The 16,802-nt window shown below is 40.3% G+C and overlaps 1 protein-coding gene across 3 annotated transcripts in view; it reads left to right on the plus strand.

Moving 5' to 3' along the window:
* The first annotated feature begins 352 nt into the window (after positions 1–352).
* ncam2 (neural cell adhesion molecule 2) overlaps positions 353–16,802 on the plus strand; it is a 243,869-nt gene continuing 227,419 nt past the window's right edge. For all 3 annotated transcript variants that reach the window (XM_017695315.2, XM_017695316.2, XM_017695318.2), the window contains exon 1: positions 353–875. In XM_017695315.2, coding sequence (XP_017550804.1) covers positions 824–875 — 52 coding nt within the window. In that variant the 5' untranslated portion in view covers positions 353–823. The remainder of the gene's footprint in view (positions 876–16,802) is intronic.

Genomic DNA, 16,802 nt, shown 5'->3' on the forward strand with positions numbered 1-16,802 from the left:
TAATGAACAGACCCACAGAAATGACCCATTTCTTGGAATTCCTTGGAAAAAAGCCTGGTTCCATTGAACTACATTAACAGCTGAGTATGTTTCTTCCTGCTCCTGCAAAGTTGTCATTTTACAGAGGTTTTGTTTCCAAAGAAAAAAGGCAAAAATGTTCTCTTTCAATGTAAATCAGTGACTGAAATGACACGTCATGATAGTAATTTCACACATTTGACTTATTTGGAATAAATAAATAAATGAATAAATAAGTAAATAAATAAATCTCGCGATACAAAATGCGATCACTTTCGCCCATCACTCCGATCTCATGCTTGTCTGTCTGTCACGGGCAGTTTATGCAGCCTCCCCACGTGCGCTGCCTCATTTCTCCACTCAGTGGCTGCGGTAAACTCCGGCTGCCTGCTCCTCGACCTCACCGCTGCGCTGAGGCGCTACACTGAGGCTCTGAGGCATTTCTGCGCTCAGACATTGAGGCTTTGACTCCGTGAGCTCTGCGCTCCTTCACAGCCCCGCCGAGGCGGACAGGGCACGAGAGCCAGAGCGAGCGAGCGAGCGAGCGCGCGCGCGTCAGTAGCGTCCGCGCGCGGAGAGAGTGAGAGACAGAGCGCTGGGGAGGGGGGAGAGGAGGAAGAAGAAGGAGGAGGAGGAGAAGAAGAAGGAGAAGTAGAACAAGGAGAAGGGAGGAGAGGAACACGGAGGAGAAGGAGAAGAAGAAGAAGAAGAAGAAAGGGGAAGAGAAAAAAAGGAAGAAGAGCGCTGCCTTTTCTTTACAAGCACTGCGCGTTCAGCCCTCTCCAGCACGCGGGCGGACACCAAGATGATCGGACAGCTCGTGTGCCTGCTCGGCTTGCTCATCAGCAGCGGTGAAGGTAACGCAGGGAAGGGGACGGGCTGTGTGAGCGGGCTGCGCAGACGGTGTGTGAACAGAGGAGCTCTGGGGAGGGGAGAGTGTGTGTCCGGTGGTGTTTTGTAGGTTGGGCACGTCCCGGTTGGGAGAAAGCGCTCTCTTTTGGTTCTTTGGTCCCAGCTTCGTTTCGGAGCGCGGGGGGCTGGCTGCGCGCACTTGGCTTGCGGGCAAAAAAAGCTGTTAGGGGGCTGCAGAAGTGTTACAGAGGGTGGACTCGAGTTTAGAGACTGTATCAAGGCGAGAAACGACACTTTCAGCATGTTGGTATGCGCTGGAATGAAGGAAACGTACAACAGGACAGAGAGAAACATACACTGAACTCTTACGGCTACACTGGCTGAACAGCCTGCTGACATATGTGTTATATCTACGGTCAGGTTGTGTCCTCATCCGTGCGGTATGATGAGCATTACTGGTACGTTAATGCACTAGGCTCTTGTATGGGTGCCTGGTTTAAGGGCTGTGCTGTGCCGGCTGAACTTGCTCTGCTCTGAGTGCTGCTGAGCGTGACTGGGTGGTCGTGGTACTCTCTGCGTGTACACCAGCTGCTTCTTCAGCCAGAACGGCAGGTGGAGGTAGAGCGCTGTGTACTGACCCTCGCACGGACACGGAGGCGCGTTACAAACACAATTTCGAGAAAGAGGAACGAGTGCTGGACGGACTACTAAGCACTTAAGTGAATGCACACGCATTTCTCCACAGCAGCAGAGAGATTTGCCTTGATTTCATGCCAGTGGCAGAATGAATTGGTGCTCAGACTGAGGGACTGTTGCACTGCTGTAGTCTAATAATGAGGAACTGGACAGAGAGACAGTGCAGCTGGAAAAGTCACAGTGTTCGATGTGAAGGGCTCTACACTGGATTACATCATGTTATTTCTGTTAATAATTGTGTGACCTGGCAGTTATCTGGGTGAAGCAGTCAGAGTAGGCCCCGTGTGGAGCCCCAGTTTGGTGGACCATGGAGGTGTGAAATTATTGAGGCTCTCATATCCTCTCTCTTGGTTTTTTCTCCAAAATCTCCGGTCATATTGGTGTTTTGGTGTCTCATACATGGTGGCAGTTGTGACTAGTTGCACTTAAGTGACCACTGTGGCCGTTGATGCAACGCTGAGGATTTTGCGGTTTCTGTCCCTCATACAGTCTCTTGGCCTCTTTCCTCTCCATCTAGCCATCTTTCCCTCTCTCTTTCTCTCTTGTTCAATTTCTCTCTCTGTTTCATACATACTCCCCCTCTCCCCCTCTCATACCGTCTCTCTGGCTTGCTCACTCTCTTTTATGCTGTCTTTCTCTTGTTCTGTCTCTATTCTCTTCTCGCTCTCTCATACCATCTCCTCCTCTCTGTCATACTTTCTTATGCAGTCTCTTGGTCTCTCTCCGATTCTTCTCTCACTCTGTCCCTCTCTCATACTGTCTCTTTCTCACTTGCTCCCTATCTCTCTTGCTCTCTCGCTCCCTCTTTGCGTGTTTCTCTTGCCTGCTTGCTCTCTTCTCTCTTTCATACTCTCTTTCTCTTGCTCCTTCTCCCTCTCTCTCTCTGTTTGTCAGTGTCATACGCACTCTCTCTCTAAACACTTGCTCATACGGTCTCTCTTGCTTTCTATCTCTCTCTTTCACTCCATCTCTCTCTTTATCTCCAGTCACTGTATTGCCATGTGTGCGTTTCAGTGTCTCATTTATGGCATTAATTTGTTGTATTTACATCCACAGTGTTTATTTACATGCAACAACTGACACTGTGCATGTTGATTTTTCTTTCTCCTCTCTCTCTGTCTTTCACTCTCACTTACTCAGTATACTAATAATGACAGCTCATGCACAAGATCAACATCTGTCTGAGTGTTCTTGAGCACAGATCAGTGCTATTGGAATCCTGGCTGCTTTAAAAGAGATGTTCCAGCCTGAGCTGTTTGGCTCTCGGGTCGTTGCTAATGTATGTTGGCTGGGAGCTGTGTGTGTTTAGTTGTACTGAAGCTGGCTGTGATGAATTATGTGCTGTGCCATTCTCAGCAGAGCCAGTCCTTCGAGGTGTTAAGTGCCGTAATGAAGGGAATCCTCTGAATCTTATTCGCAAATGTCAGCAGCAGGAGCTGTAATAGATTTCTGCCCAGAAGCAGTGTTCTAGTGGGTGTGTGTGTGTGTGTGTGTGTGTGTGTGACTTGACAAGAGTGAGAGGGAATGTGTTAACTGTCCTCTCTGGAACTGTCCTTGATGCCAAATGGGTGTATTAGAAGTGTGTGTTTGGGTTGCGTGTGTGTGTGTGTGAGAGAGAGAGAAAGAGAGAGGACTCTCATTCAGTCCCCAAACACACACTCATATAGTCGCTTAAGTGAACCTGTGCTGCACTGTGCTGATGCGCTGTCCCTGTGGCCACTGCTTTAAAATAGCTCAAGCTGTGTCACTGCCAAATATTCAATTTAAGTGGGTGGAAGTAAAAGGTACCATGGTGCAGGATTTTTATGTTCACAAAGCCACCAAGAAATCAGAGCAAATCAGCTTAAATCAATAGTTCTGAGTCACTGGCCAGACTGTCACTGTAATAACAGGAAAAGGCGCAACTATGTTTTGAACATTGGAGGGGTTGAACAGGGCTTTCTGCAGGGACCTGGAACCATGCAGATACAGCTTTTGAAAATATGCAAAAATATAATCTTACCACAGAAATTCAACTTAAATATGATGGTTGGCCTAACAGTTAGAAATGAATTTGTAGATGCATGTACATAAAAATGACATAGAAACTGTTTTTTTTTTTCAGTGAAAGAGTTTATAGATATTGTTAAAGTTTCAACATATACTGTCCACTCCCCAGTCCATATATAGTGTGGACTCCAAGCTGTGAAAAACAACTTATTTTGAGCCCATTGTTTCTGTGATGCCATGAAAAGCATTACATTTTCATTCATCTGCATATTCAGCCTATAACAGTTTAGCTCTGCCCATTCTCCCAGATGTTATAAGGCGTGTTTCAGCATGGACTGCTTTTTGGACAAGGCAAGATACTGGGCAGCCAATCAGAAGAGCAAGATCATTTACATACATCAGTCTTAAAGGTACAACCTGTTTAGGTCTGAGGGACAAAGAGAGATTGAAAAATGGTCATGTAAAAATGACTGATGACTATTTTGGCATATTAACCCATACAAACCTTATAAGTGGGCCTTCATGAAAAATGTTAAACACAAGAAAAATATAAGATATGGGCCCTCTAATGCTTTCATGTAGAAATTGCTTTTTAAAAACCAACAAACAAAAAACAAACAAACAAAAACAGAACTACTCAGAGCTGAATAAAAATGTATGAGTTTCTACTTTATATCCAAATATAACCTTTATTTAAAAGGTATAGAAGTGTCCTACCATAAGAACACAAATTGATATCATTTTAACACACTTAACATCACCCCTGCTCCTCATCTATTGAATGAGTTTGAACGACTGCAGCTGTTAAATTGCAAAACCTGAAATCTTTTACATTATTCAACAGTTTTACTTTTTTTTTTAACCAATTGTTCAAAAAGGTTCACCACATTGCATTCAGGCCACAGACAGTCAATTAAGTTTTTAATTTAAAGTCATTCCTACTCTTCATACAAACATGTATACGTGCACACATACAAACATTTACATACATATTCATGTGTTTGCCAATAATTTATCAGCAAGATCAAAATAAGTTGGAGAGAGAAGGGGGTTGTAAGGAGAATAGGTTGCTGCACTGTGTGCAGAATTATTAGGCAAATGAGTATTTTGATCACATCATCCTTTTTATACGTGTTGTCCTACTCCAAGCTGTATAGGCTTGAAAGCCAACTACCAATTAAGTAAATCCGGTGATGTGCATCTCTGTAATGAGAAGGGGTGTGGTCTAATTACATCAACACCCTATATAAGGTGTGCTTAATTATTAGGCAACTTGCTTTCCTTTGGCAAAATGGGATAGAAGAGAGATTTGACGGATTCTGAAAAGTCAAAAATTGTGAAATGTCTTGCAGAGGGATGCAGCAGTCTTGAAATTGCCAAACTTTTGAAGCGTGATCACCGAACAATCAAGCGTTCGCAAGAAGCGTGTTGAAAAAAAAAAGGCGCAAAATAACTGCCCATGAATTGAGGAAAATCAAGCATGAAGCTGCCAAGATGCCATTTGCCACCAGTTTTGCCATATTTCAGAGCTGCAACGTTACTGGAGTATCAAAAAGCACAAGGTGTGCGATACTCAGGGACATGGCCAAGGTAAGGAAGGCTGAAAAACGACCACCTTTGAACAAGAAACATAAGATAAAACGTCAAGACTGGACCAAGAAATATCTTAAGACTGGTTTTTCTAAGGTTGTATGGACTGATGAAATGAGAGTGACTCTTGATGGGCCAGATGGATGGGCCCGTGGCTGTATCAGTAAAGTGCAGAGAGCTCCACTCCGACTCAGATGCCAGCAAGGTGGAGGTGGGGTACTGGTTTGGGCTGGTATCATCAAAGATGAACTTGTGGTACCTTTTCTGGTTGAGGATGGAGTGAAGCTCAACTCCCAGACCTACTGCCAGTTTCTGGAAGACACCTTCTTCAAGCAGTGGTACAGGAAGTCGGTATCGTTCAAGAAAAATATGATTTTCATGCAGGACAATGCTCCATCACATGGATCCAAATCCTCCACAGCGTGGCTGGCCAGTAAAGGTCTAAAAGAAGAAAAAATAATGACATGGTCCCCTTGTTCACCTGATCTGAACCCCATAGAGAACCTGTGGTCCCTCATAAAATGTGAGATCTACAGGGAGGGAAAACAGTGCACCTCTCTGAACAGTGTCTGGGAGGCTGTGGTGGCTGCTGCACACAATGTTGATCGTAAACAGATCAAGCACCTGACAGAATCTATGGATGGAAGGCTTTTGAGTGTCATCGTAAAGAAAGGTGGCTATATTGGTCAGTGATTTGTTTTTGCTTTTGTTTTTGAATGTCAGAAATGTTTATTTCTAAATGTTGTTGTATTGGTTTACCTGGTGAAAATAATCAAGTGAGATGGGTATATATTTGTTTTTTATTAAGTTGCCTAATAATTCTGCACAGTAATAGTTACCTGCACAAACAGATATCCTCCTAAGATAGCCAAATCTAAAAAAACCCCACTCCAACGTCCAATAATATTAAGCTTTGATATTTGAGTCTTTTGGGTTGATTGAGAACATAGTTGTTGTTCAATAATAAACAGAATCCTCTCAAATACAACTTGCCTAATAATTCTGCACACACTGTATTCTCAGAGCATTATTGACACAGCTGGACATCATTTAATATATTTCTGGCACTGTAGTCTCAAGTTATGTTTTATTGTTCTGTGTTGTGCAGTTCCTATAGATGCTGTATTCAGGATTTGCATGTGCGGGCAGAAGTTTTTAGCCATTTTATGTTCATACTCTTAATGGCAGCAGTAAATAAAATTTGGTGATATATCTGACAGCTATTATCAAATCCATGAGGAACAACAAAAATCACACTTATGGCCCTTTAGTGATTTAAATACATTTACAGACCGTAGTCCATGTCTTTCTGCTGTGTCTGATCCATTTATACCAGCCACTCCCATGCCAATTCCACCATCACATTTTGATACCTGCTCTGTGAGGGTCCTGACTACAGAACAGGCTAAAAAGGGGCTAACAAACTATGCAGGAAAACAGATGGACTACAGTCTGTATTTGTAGAGGTACAAAATTCACCTATATAGTTTGGACACTAAATGTAGATTCAAGGTAGATATACCTAATAAAGGGCTCAGTGAGTTTAAGTATTAAGTGATACTTTTTTGATCCCACAACCGGGGAAATTCCACCTCCACATTTAACCCATCCATGAAGTGAAACACCACATACACACTAGTGAACACACACACTAGGGGGCAGTGAGCACACTTGCCTGGAGCGGTGGGCAGCCCTATCCACGTCGCCCAGGGAGCAGTTGGGGGTTAGGTGTCTTGCTCAAGGACACCTCAGTCATGGACTGTCAGCCCTGGGGATCGAACCAGCAACCTTCTGGTCACAGGGCCAGATCCCTAACCTCCAGCCCATGACTGCCCCCAAAATTTATATATCATCATGTTCAAGAAATGTTTTAACATTAATTTTAGGTTACTGGACTGCTGATTAGGGTGAGGTTGGGGTTCTAGGAACTGCCCCTGGCAGTGTGTGTTTGCGCGGAGAGATGTCTGTCTGTCTGTCTGTCTTGTTTATCTGTCATACAAACACACACACACACACACACACACACACACACACACACACACACACAGATGTATGTATGTATGTATGTATGTATGTATGTATGTATGTATGTATGTATGTAGATAAAAATCATTACTGGTTATTATTGGAGAGGTTGTAACCCTCCAAACCCGTGGAAATTATTCCTGTGATAACACTCAAGAGGGAGCATAAACACTACATGATATACTTATTGGCCATGCATCATCTAAGCAGTTAAACTATTAAAACACATGCAGTCTAATTTGTCCTGGTTGGTGGGCATTGTATTTAATTTAAGCCTGTCGCCTGAATCACGTTTTAGCATCAGTGATCCCAACTGGCTAATTGTCTCAGTTGTTCAGCAAGCTGCATTTATTTTGGTAACACAATATGAAGTCTTGCTTCATGTTTTGCTGAGTGATCTTGTGAATATTAATGTCATGCCCACAATACTTGCAAAATCAAAAAGTTTCTTAATAAGGGCCCAGAAAATGGTCATTGCACCAGTGAGTTAACATTCACTCTCAGTCTGTTCCAAATCAAGAGAACTATTCATTCCTCCTGAATAATTTAAACCAAAGTTATCAATTTAAAATATAAAAGGTACCCACTTAGATAGATGAAGAGACAATGTAATAAAACAAATAAGGGCAAATACTTCAGTGCCACCAGTTATGACCTCAGCACCTACAGCCCACACACAAGTACATTATAATGTTATAAGCAGTGGAGGAAAGAGCTGTCATTGTATTTTTTTTTTGCTTCTTAACAGTAAACTCTGAAAGCAGCTGTTATTTGTATTATAAAGCTGTTTCTAATGTCAGTAGCATAAAAAAAAAACAGAAAATACAAAAAATAAAGGAAAAAGTGGTACATATAATGTCTAAATGTATTCAGACACACTTTCTAATTAGTTAATTTTACTACTTTAAGATGCACCCATTGCTAACTCAGTCTACAACTGCATGTACATAGATGTATGCTTTCCATTGACAAGCATTTCCAATAGACAGGGACACTATAGAGCAGTTCCAAATTTAAGCTCACCATGCACAATCAGCTATAGGGATATAAAGCCCCCGAGCAGTAAGAGTGATGGAGCTCCATCCAGTACCTTTGGGTGCAGCTGGAGCGCTGTTTGTAGTCCAGAACTAATTATCCAACAACAGTACCTGACCTCACTAATTCTCTTATGCCATCAAATCCTCACAGCAATATTCCAACATCTAGTGTAAAGTATAGAGACTGTTACTGCAGCAACTCCTTATTAATATTTCAAAAGAAATGTTTGATGAGCAGGTGTCTACAAACTTTTGGGGACACAGTTTCTATGCTTTAATATAGTGCAACAAATTCTAGAGCTTAGGTTTCACTTTCCTACATTCTACTGCATATGTAAGTATCCTGATAAATAATGAGTAAAATCCTATTAAAGGTGCATTCCACTGTTTTTTTTTTAAATGTCCTTGTCTTTGTAAACAAAGTCAGAGTGTTTTGATGTGAAATTCTACAGCAAAGTGCAGAGTCAAAATTGGTCATGATTATAGGAGCCAGATGTCTGAAGAGTCTGTAAAAGCTACCACACAAGGTCATTACCTGAAATGGTTTGAATATGCTGCCTGTTCCTTGAGACTCTGTTTTACAATAGTTTGAAAACATTGTCCTACAACAGGTTCATAAAACACATTCATGGCAAAGAGTCACATGCAGGCATCATACAGCAAAGCAGTACCAAAAGAAAAGTTGGAGAGTATGGAAGTGTGTGGCAGTTTGTTTTTATCAAATAGACGCAGCAGTAGTAAGTTAGATAGCCTTTGTTGGGTTACAAAAAGAGAGAAGAATGTGTCATCATTCTGTCCTTACAATTCTTTTCATTCTTCTTAGCTGGCAGATTAACCTGCTGCCATCGCTCGGACAGCTGCATCCCTTGCACCTGTGAGACACAACTGTGCCAAAAGCTCCAGCAGCTTAACGCCTGAACAGGTTGACATATGGAACAAGCTAGAAATACTGCTTAGGTGGATATTTATTCATGCAAACACTGAGTAATGGCAGTGTGCATCTACAGCATAGATTCTCACACATTCACAGAGAGAATCCATCAGTGTCCATCAGTAATGAACCACTGTAAACAAACCATAGATATTTCTCTTGCCCTTGAGCTCATTCCTCCCTTGCCATTACAGTACCAGTACTAGCAAAATTAAGCCTGATTTTCCAAATAAGATGTGTGTGTTTTGTGTATATAATCATTAATTGGCAACAAGTGTTTTGTATATATTCTCTTAATTAATTGGCAACAAGTCAGTTACACGAGTGGGTATAAGAAGAGAATCTCAAAGAAGCAGACTCTTTTAGAAGACAAAGAAGACTTTCACCATTCTGTGAAAGATGTGTGCAGGCAAATAGTGCAACAATTCAAGAATAACATTTCTCTTTTGCTTTTCATCATCTGCAATATGCAATGTCATTAAAAGATTAAGAGAATCCAGAGAAATCTCTGTATGCGAGGGACAAGGCTGAAAACTGGTACTGGCTGGCCATGATCTTTGGGCCCTCAGATGGCATTGCATTAAAAACAGACATGACTGTGTAGAGGAAATCATTGCCTGAGCTCAGAAATACTTCTGAAAACCACTGTGTGTGAAAACAGTTTATCACTGCATCCACAAATGCTAGTTAAAACAATAAAACACAAAGAAGAAACCAGATATAAACAGGATCCAGAAGTGCTGCCACCTTCTCTGGGCCCGGGCCCATTTAAAATTGACTGAGGGGAAATGGAAAACTGTCCTGTGGTCCAACGAATCAACATTTGAAATTCTTTCTGGAAATCATGGACATTGTGTCCTCAGAGCTAAAGACCCTTCAGCTTGTTATCTAGGCACAGTTCAAAAGCCAGTATTCATAATGGTATAGGGGTGCATTGTATATGGCCTGAGTGACATGGATAACTGTGAAGGTACCATTGATGCTGCATGATACATACATTTCGGCAACATTTGCTGCCATCCAGATGACGTCTTTTTCAGGGAAGGTCTTATTATGTCTCTTATTTCAGCAATGAAAATGTCAAACCATATTCAGCATGTGTTACCACAACATGGTTCCATAGTGCAGTGCCTGCAGTCCAGTCCTGTCACCCACAGATAAGATTTCATTATGAAATGAAAAATATAACAAAGGAGACTCCAAACTGTTGAGCAGCTGAAGTCCTACATCAAACAGGAATGCAAAAACATTTCACTTTCAATACTATAGCAGTCAGTCTCTCCAGTTCCCAAACACTTACAGAGTGTTGTTAAAAGAAGAGGTGATGAAACACAGTGGTAAACATGATCCATGTTCTTAGCAACAAATTCAAAATGGGCATACATTTTACATTTTACACATATTATACACAAAAAAACAAAATTTATCCGTGTCAAAATTTGATATGTTGTCTTTGCCGTATTTTTCTTTAGAAATATGGCTTACATGATTTGCATATCATTGCATTCTATTTTTATTTACAACCCCAATTCCAATGAAGTTGGGACATTGTATAAATCATACATAAAAACAGAATATGATGATTTGCAAATCCTTTTCAAGCTATATTCAATTGAATACACTACAAAGACTTAATGTTCAAATGGATAAACTTTATTGTTTTTTGCAAATATTCACTCATTTTGAATTTGATGCCTGCAACACGTTCCCAAGAAGTTGAGACACGGGCATGTTTACCACTGTGTTACTTCACCTTTCCTTTTAACAACACTCAATAAGCGTTTCGGAACTGAGGACGCTAATTGCTGAAGCTTTGTAGGTGGAATTCTTTCCCTTTCTTGCTTGATGTGCAACTTCAGTTATTCAAAAGTCCGGGGTCTCTATTGTTGTATTTTGAGCTTCATAATGCGCCACACGTTTTCAATGTCAATGTCAAGACAGGTCTGGACTGCAGGCAGGCCAGTCTAAGACCCACACTCTTGATAACAATCTGGACAGTCCCTTTCCTCTTTGGCCCGGAGGACATGACGTCCATGATTTCCAAAAACAATTTGAAATGTGGACTCGTCAGACCACAGGACACTTTTCCACTTTGCATCAGTCCGTCTCAGATGAGTTCGGGCCCAGAGAAGCCGGCAGCATTTCTGGGTGTTGTTGATATGTGGCTTTCGCTTTGCATGGCAGAGTTTTAACATGCACTTGTAGATGGAGCGACGAACTGTGTTCACTGACAGTGGTTTTCTGAAGTGTTCCTGAGCCCATGTGATAATATCCATTACAGAATGATGTCGGTTTTTAATGCAGTGCTGCCTGAGGGATCGAAGGTCACAGGCATTCAATGTTGGTTTTCTGCCTTGCCGCTTACTTGCAGAGTTTTCTCCAGATTCACTGAATCTTTTGATGATATTATGGACTCAAGATGAAATCCCTAAATTCCTTGCAATTGCACGTTGAGAAATGTTGTTCTTAAACTGTTGGACTATTTGCTCACGCAGTTGTTCACAAAGTGCTGAACCTCGTCCCATCCTTGCTTGTGAATGACTGAGCTTTTAAGGGATGCTCCCTTTATACCCAATCAAGACACTCACCTGCTTCCAATTAACCTGTTCTCCCTTGGAATGTTCCAAACAGGTGTTTTTTGAGCATTCCTCAACTTTCCGAGTCTTTTGATGCCCCTATCCCAACTTCTTTGGAATGTGTTATAGGCATCAAATTCAAAATGAGTGAATATTTGCAAAAAACAATGAAGTTTATCCGTTTGAACATTAAATATCTTGTCTTTGTAGTGTATTCAATTGAATATAGGTTGAAAAGGATTTGCAAATCATCATATTCTGTTTTTATTTATGTTTTACACAACGTCCCAACTTCATTGGAATTGGGGTTGTACATTCTGCACAGCGTCCCGACTTTTTTGGAAATGGGGTTGTACATATAAACACAGAAATAAAATAATAAACAGAGACAATAACACAGTATCTTGTGTTGTCAAAAATCAAAAGCTTCAGGCTGATCTATAAAATTCCAGTACAGTTCTTTTCACCCTCCTGCTGATATGAATATGGCTTACTAAAAACCTTTTTTTTCCCTCCAGCTCTGTTTGTTTTTTAAACACCATGTAATATAACTTATGATGGTCTGTAAAAGACATGCTAGCGTGTTCACATGGGAAATCACTGGTGTACAACTTCTTTCTGGGCAGAAATTGATCGTATTATGTGATTAATTGAGTGAATGAAGTGCCACACCAGCTCATATGGAAATGGACTTACACCCTGCAGGAGTTCTAGAAGAAAATCAATTGAAAGAGCCAGCTTGCCCCCTGCATTGTAGAGAGTGTAATTTCAATGGTATAGAAATGATGTTCATTTTAATGAGACCTCTTTTTATTGATGCCCACTAGCACTCCCTTCCATAGACATTTTACCAAACAGCCATTCCTGTTTTAGTTTACATCAGCTGTCTCCAACAACATCAAAGGTCCTGGAACCCCTTTCCCCTGTGTGTGTTTTCATGCTTTAATACGGCCACTTCAACGCAGGAAGGGCTTTTTTTGGGTACCTGATTAGTTGAATTATGCACTAGAAAGGAGATAACACATGTGCAGAGCAGGAACCTCCTCCAGGACCAGGTTGAGAGCCATTAAACAGCAACCTGTTTTGTCAATGGAGTCTGTTGTGCTAAAGCTTTACATATTTGTTCAAATTTGATGGGATATGACTGCTTACATCGAGTTCAGACATCATTTCCCAAATGTGTGTCAGTCTCAAGTCAGGTTTAGATTTCACATTTGGATTCTCAAAGCCTGCCTTCCACTCTCAACAGATTTTATCCTCCATTTCTCCCTTCTTTAGTCTCGACTTCTTACTTTATTGTTCCTCCCAACTTTAATTACCTTAAAAGATTTAGCACTGAGATGAATTTAGCTTGAATTTAGCATGCATCCATACATGTATGGGAAATACAACAGAGAATCAGTTCAGGAGAGTACAGTTGAGAACAATCAAAAGGATGTTTTCTGTTTACTTTTGTTTGCCCTAAGTATTTATATGTGTTATATTAAATGAAATGTTGTATGTTAAGAAATAGGGTATGATTTTAGATTTCTTTACAGCCAAATTGACTAATTTTAATTAGCTTTTTTTTTCAATTCAAAGCTCACACATGGAACACAACAGCACATTTCCAGTTCTTTCTGTTAGGTGAACTTGCAGTGTAAACACCATTTTAAATATTTAGAATTTAAATCAATTGCCTATTTAAATGACATGAATTTAATAAAGTGCTACATCAAAAGCAAGAGGCAGCTGGGTCTTTAGCACAATGAGTCATGCATAATTATGCTATATTTTAGTACAAATGCAGAAGCAGATACAGTGTGAATTCAAATACAGTGCGTTTACCTGATTCATGTTATTTACATCATAAATTTGCAACATATCTGCCAAAATAAAAACAATAAATTGGCAGATTTTGTGTTTTGAGGAAAAAAAAAACTGGCAGTTCCAATTGTGCACCCTGATACACGGGTCAGTTGAACACAGCATGAGAACGGTAACTTTATCCTGACTTAAAAAACTTTTGATGCTTTTGAAAGGCATTGCTTGATGAATAAATTTATAAAAGAATTTACACTTTTTTAAATCCATATCCATGATGTAATGACTGCTCTTCTTGTTTCTATATGCCAATTTCAACTAGTGTTAATCTATTTTTATTTTATTTTATCTGTGGCTTTATTGAGCACACTGAGTGATGAAGGGGCAGTTCAGTTTTGGATTCAAAATCTGATGTGGTTCAGGCGAGGTTTTCGGACAAAACATTGTTGGACTCAGTTCGGGTTTGGACTGAACTTGGTTGGGCTCAGTTCAGTTTCGGTCTTGGTATGTTGGGTTGAGTGGAGCTCAGACAGAAAGTTCTCTCGCACCCAAATTTGAGGCCTGAGTAATGTTCAAGTGAGTGCTTGAGGCCTGTGATTTAATTTTGGACAGTTCATTGTTAAGCTAAATGCCATCTGAATTTTACAGACACAAGGTTGACCTGGATATTTTTTTTTTAGCTAAACATGCCTGAATTCATTCATTATGAAGCTCTAATCGGTTCAGGCATGTGTGCCAGAGCTTTTTTGTATGATACAGCCAGCTGATTTATAGGAGTCCAAAATGATTTATAGGAGTATATTAGGAACCACGGTTCTACAAGACCCATCTGTTCAGCTGCACTTCTTAAGTTGACACAGCTCAAACAGCGGCTTGGACTTGCCTTAGAGGAAGTTTGGACAGCTCTTGGACAGAGCTGAAACTATTATATCTAGTGTGAGATGGATGTGATATCAAGAAAAACAGTAAACAAAAACAATTGATCGTTGGTGCCCAACTTCTCAAAGGCACCATGCCAGAAGAAATCTTCCACAACTCAGTACAGTCAATCAGACAGAGACTGAGATGTTGGAGAAATGAGGCTAGAGAACAAAAAAGAGGAGACTGAGTAACTTTAGTGTGGACAGATGGGCAGTAGGAGAGACATTTTCTGAATAGAGAATGTGCTGAGACAGACATTGTGGGATTTAGGAGCATGCTTTCAAGTGAAGCCCCTTGATTTAGCCACTCTACTTGCATATTCTCAAGAAGAACTTATGTCACTGCTTATCAGGGCTATAATGGAAACAGTAGGGACCTCCTCTATTAAAGAGAAAGCCATCAGCTATGCGAGCATGTGCTTGATGAGATTTTTTTTTGTGCATCAGTGCATGCTCTCGCTCGCTTTGTCCCTCTACAGGCATTCATGTATACAAAGCCAAAAAGACAGCCTGTGTGAGGCTCTGAGGCTTTTTGGCCTAGAATGTCTGATGAAGATGAAATTGCAAGGTTGAAATTTTACCTGTCCAGTCTTCCTGAATGTGAAACATACTTGAACACAAATCCTTTTCTTTGTGTAGTGGCAGAGTTTAAAAACATATTGTCCCTTGCCTCTAAAATGTTCCTGCCATGTAATATCAGTGCACTGGAGGCCAGTGCATGTACATTAGCATCCATGATTTCTCATCTAAAACAACAACAAAAACCCCACATTTTTATGTAACAGTATGTGATGTACAGTTAGTTTGAATTTTATGATAATCGAGAAAAGAGAAAGACTAATTTAAAAAATCATGCTGATTTATGCTTAAATTTAATCTGGTTAGCTGAGTTAATAACTTTAGCTTGGCTAGACTTTATATGATCAAGAAATTCAGATATTCTTGGGTTGTGTTGATGCTTTTAGCTGCAGTGGTTCACTAAAAGTTTAAATAGTTCAAGAAGAAGTTAGTGCATTGCTCCCAGATGAATTTTTACACTTACAAGGCAATTGCTGTGAGCTGTTATGACAACACAAGTGTGAAAAAGGAGGACAGGTGGTGATTTAGGATCAGATCCCACTCTTATTAACTTTGAACTGATCTGAGATCAGCACTCTTACTCAGCTCCTCTGAGAAACTATGACCTAATCATCTATGACTATAAGACTTTGTTGCTTCTAGTAGATCTCCTATTAGAGCAGGGGTCGGCAACCCAAATGTTAAGAAGAGCCACACTCTTTCCATTTTATTGAAGTAATGTTTTACCATCTTGGCTAAAATGTGTCTTTGCTATGTGCTAGCTAATGCCCTAGTATGGGCTAAAAATATAATATAAATGAAAACGCAGCTTTGCTCTGCTTTGAGCTTTAGTTCCTTTCTTCGTTTTTAAATCTTTCTCTTTGCCTTTTGTTAGCTACTAGTTAGGTGAGATTCTTGTCTGCGATGCTGTGGTGATCAGAACCAATCTTCAGGGTTAAAAGTCGGTGAAGTAGCAGTTCTAGGCTACATTAACTACAGCCTTTATAACAATTTGTTGTTAAAACTGTGTTAGTCAGAGGAGATTTATTTTACTGCAAAAGAGAATTATTTTATTTTTACCTAAAAATATCTAATTCTGCTGTGGAGCTGCAACAGGGCAGTAAAAGAACTGTATGGCCACTGGCCACTTGTTGCCAACCCCTTTATTATAGCATCAGAAAACCCTGGCTACTATTGCCTTATATTTGGCAGATGCAAGTGAATTAAAAGGCTAATTGTATGTTTAAACTCTTGTTTAGACAGTTAGACATTAGCAGCAATTCCTGAGGTGAACAGATCAAGCATGTTGCTCCTTCCAGGTTTCTGGAGCTGTGGTACAGTCACTGGCTTCATTAGCTAACAGTCAAAATCAAAGGGGCACCATCAACAAGATCACTATGTTAATGAGCAGAATGGTTAGGAATGCACTATGACTTTGAAATCATGTTGGTATCAGCAGATAACGGTTTCAAAAAATGAAGTGGGATTGATGCTTATATTTTACTGATACTTCAAACTGAAAGAAAGAGCATTTAGGCAATGCTTTGAATTTACTTGGTTCAAATGTGTACATTTGCATAATAATAAAATATATCGGCACAGTTGTTTACTGAGAGCTAAAATTGTGTTGATGAGTAAAAGTTTTATTTGTATATTATTGGAAACAATGTACAAATTTGAATAAAGTAAACCACTGGTTCTCAATCTAGTTGGCCTCATGATATTTGTTTCAACTCAACATCATTCCTGGGGTAAAATAGAGCTCAGTCTGTTTTTGCCCTACTGTGTTTACTATTTGTTTCAATTT

The sequence above is a fragment of the Pygocentrus nattereri genome, chromosome 6, assembly GCF_015220715.1.
Source record: "Pygocentrus nattereri isolate fPygNat1 chromosome 6, fPygNat1.pri, whole genome shotgun sequence".
In the NCBI taxonomy this organism is placed as follows: Eukaryota; Metazoa; Chordata; class Actinopteri; order Characiformes; family Serrasalmidae; genus Pygocentrus; species Pygocentrus nattereri.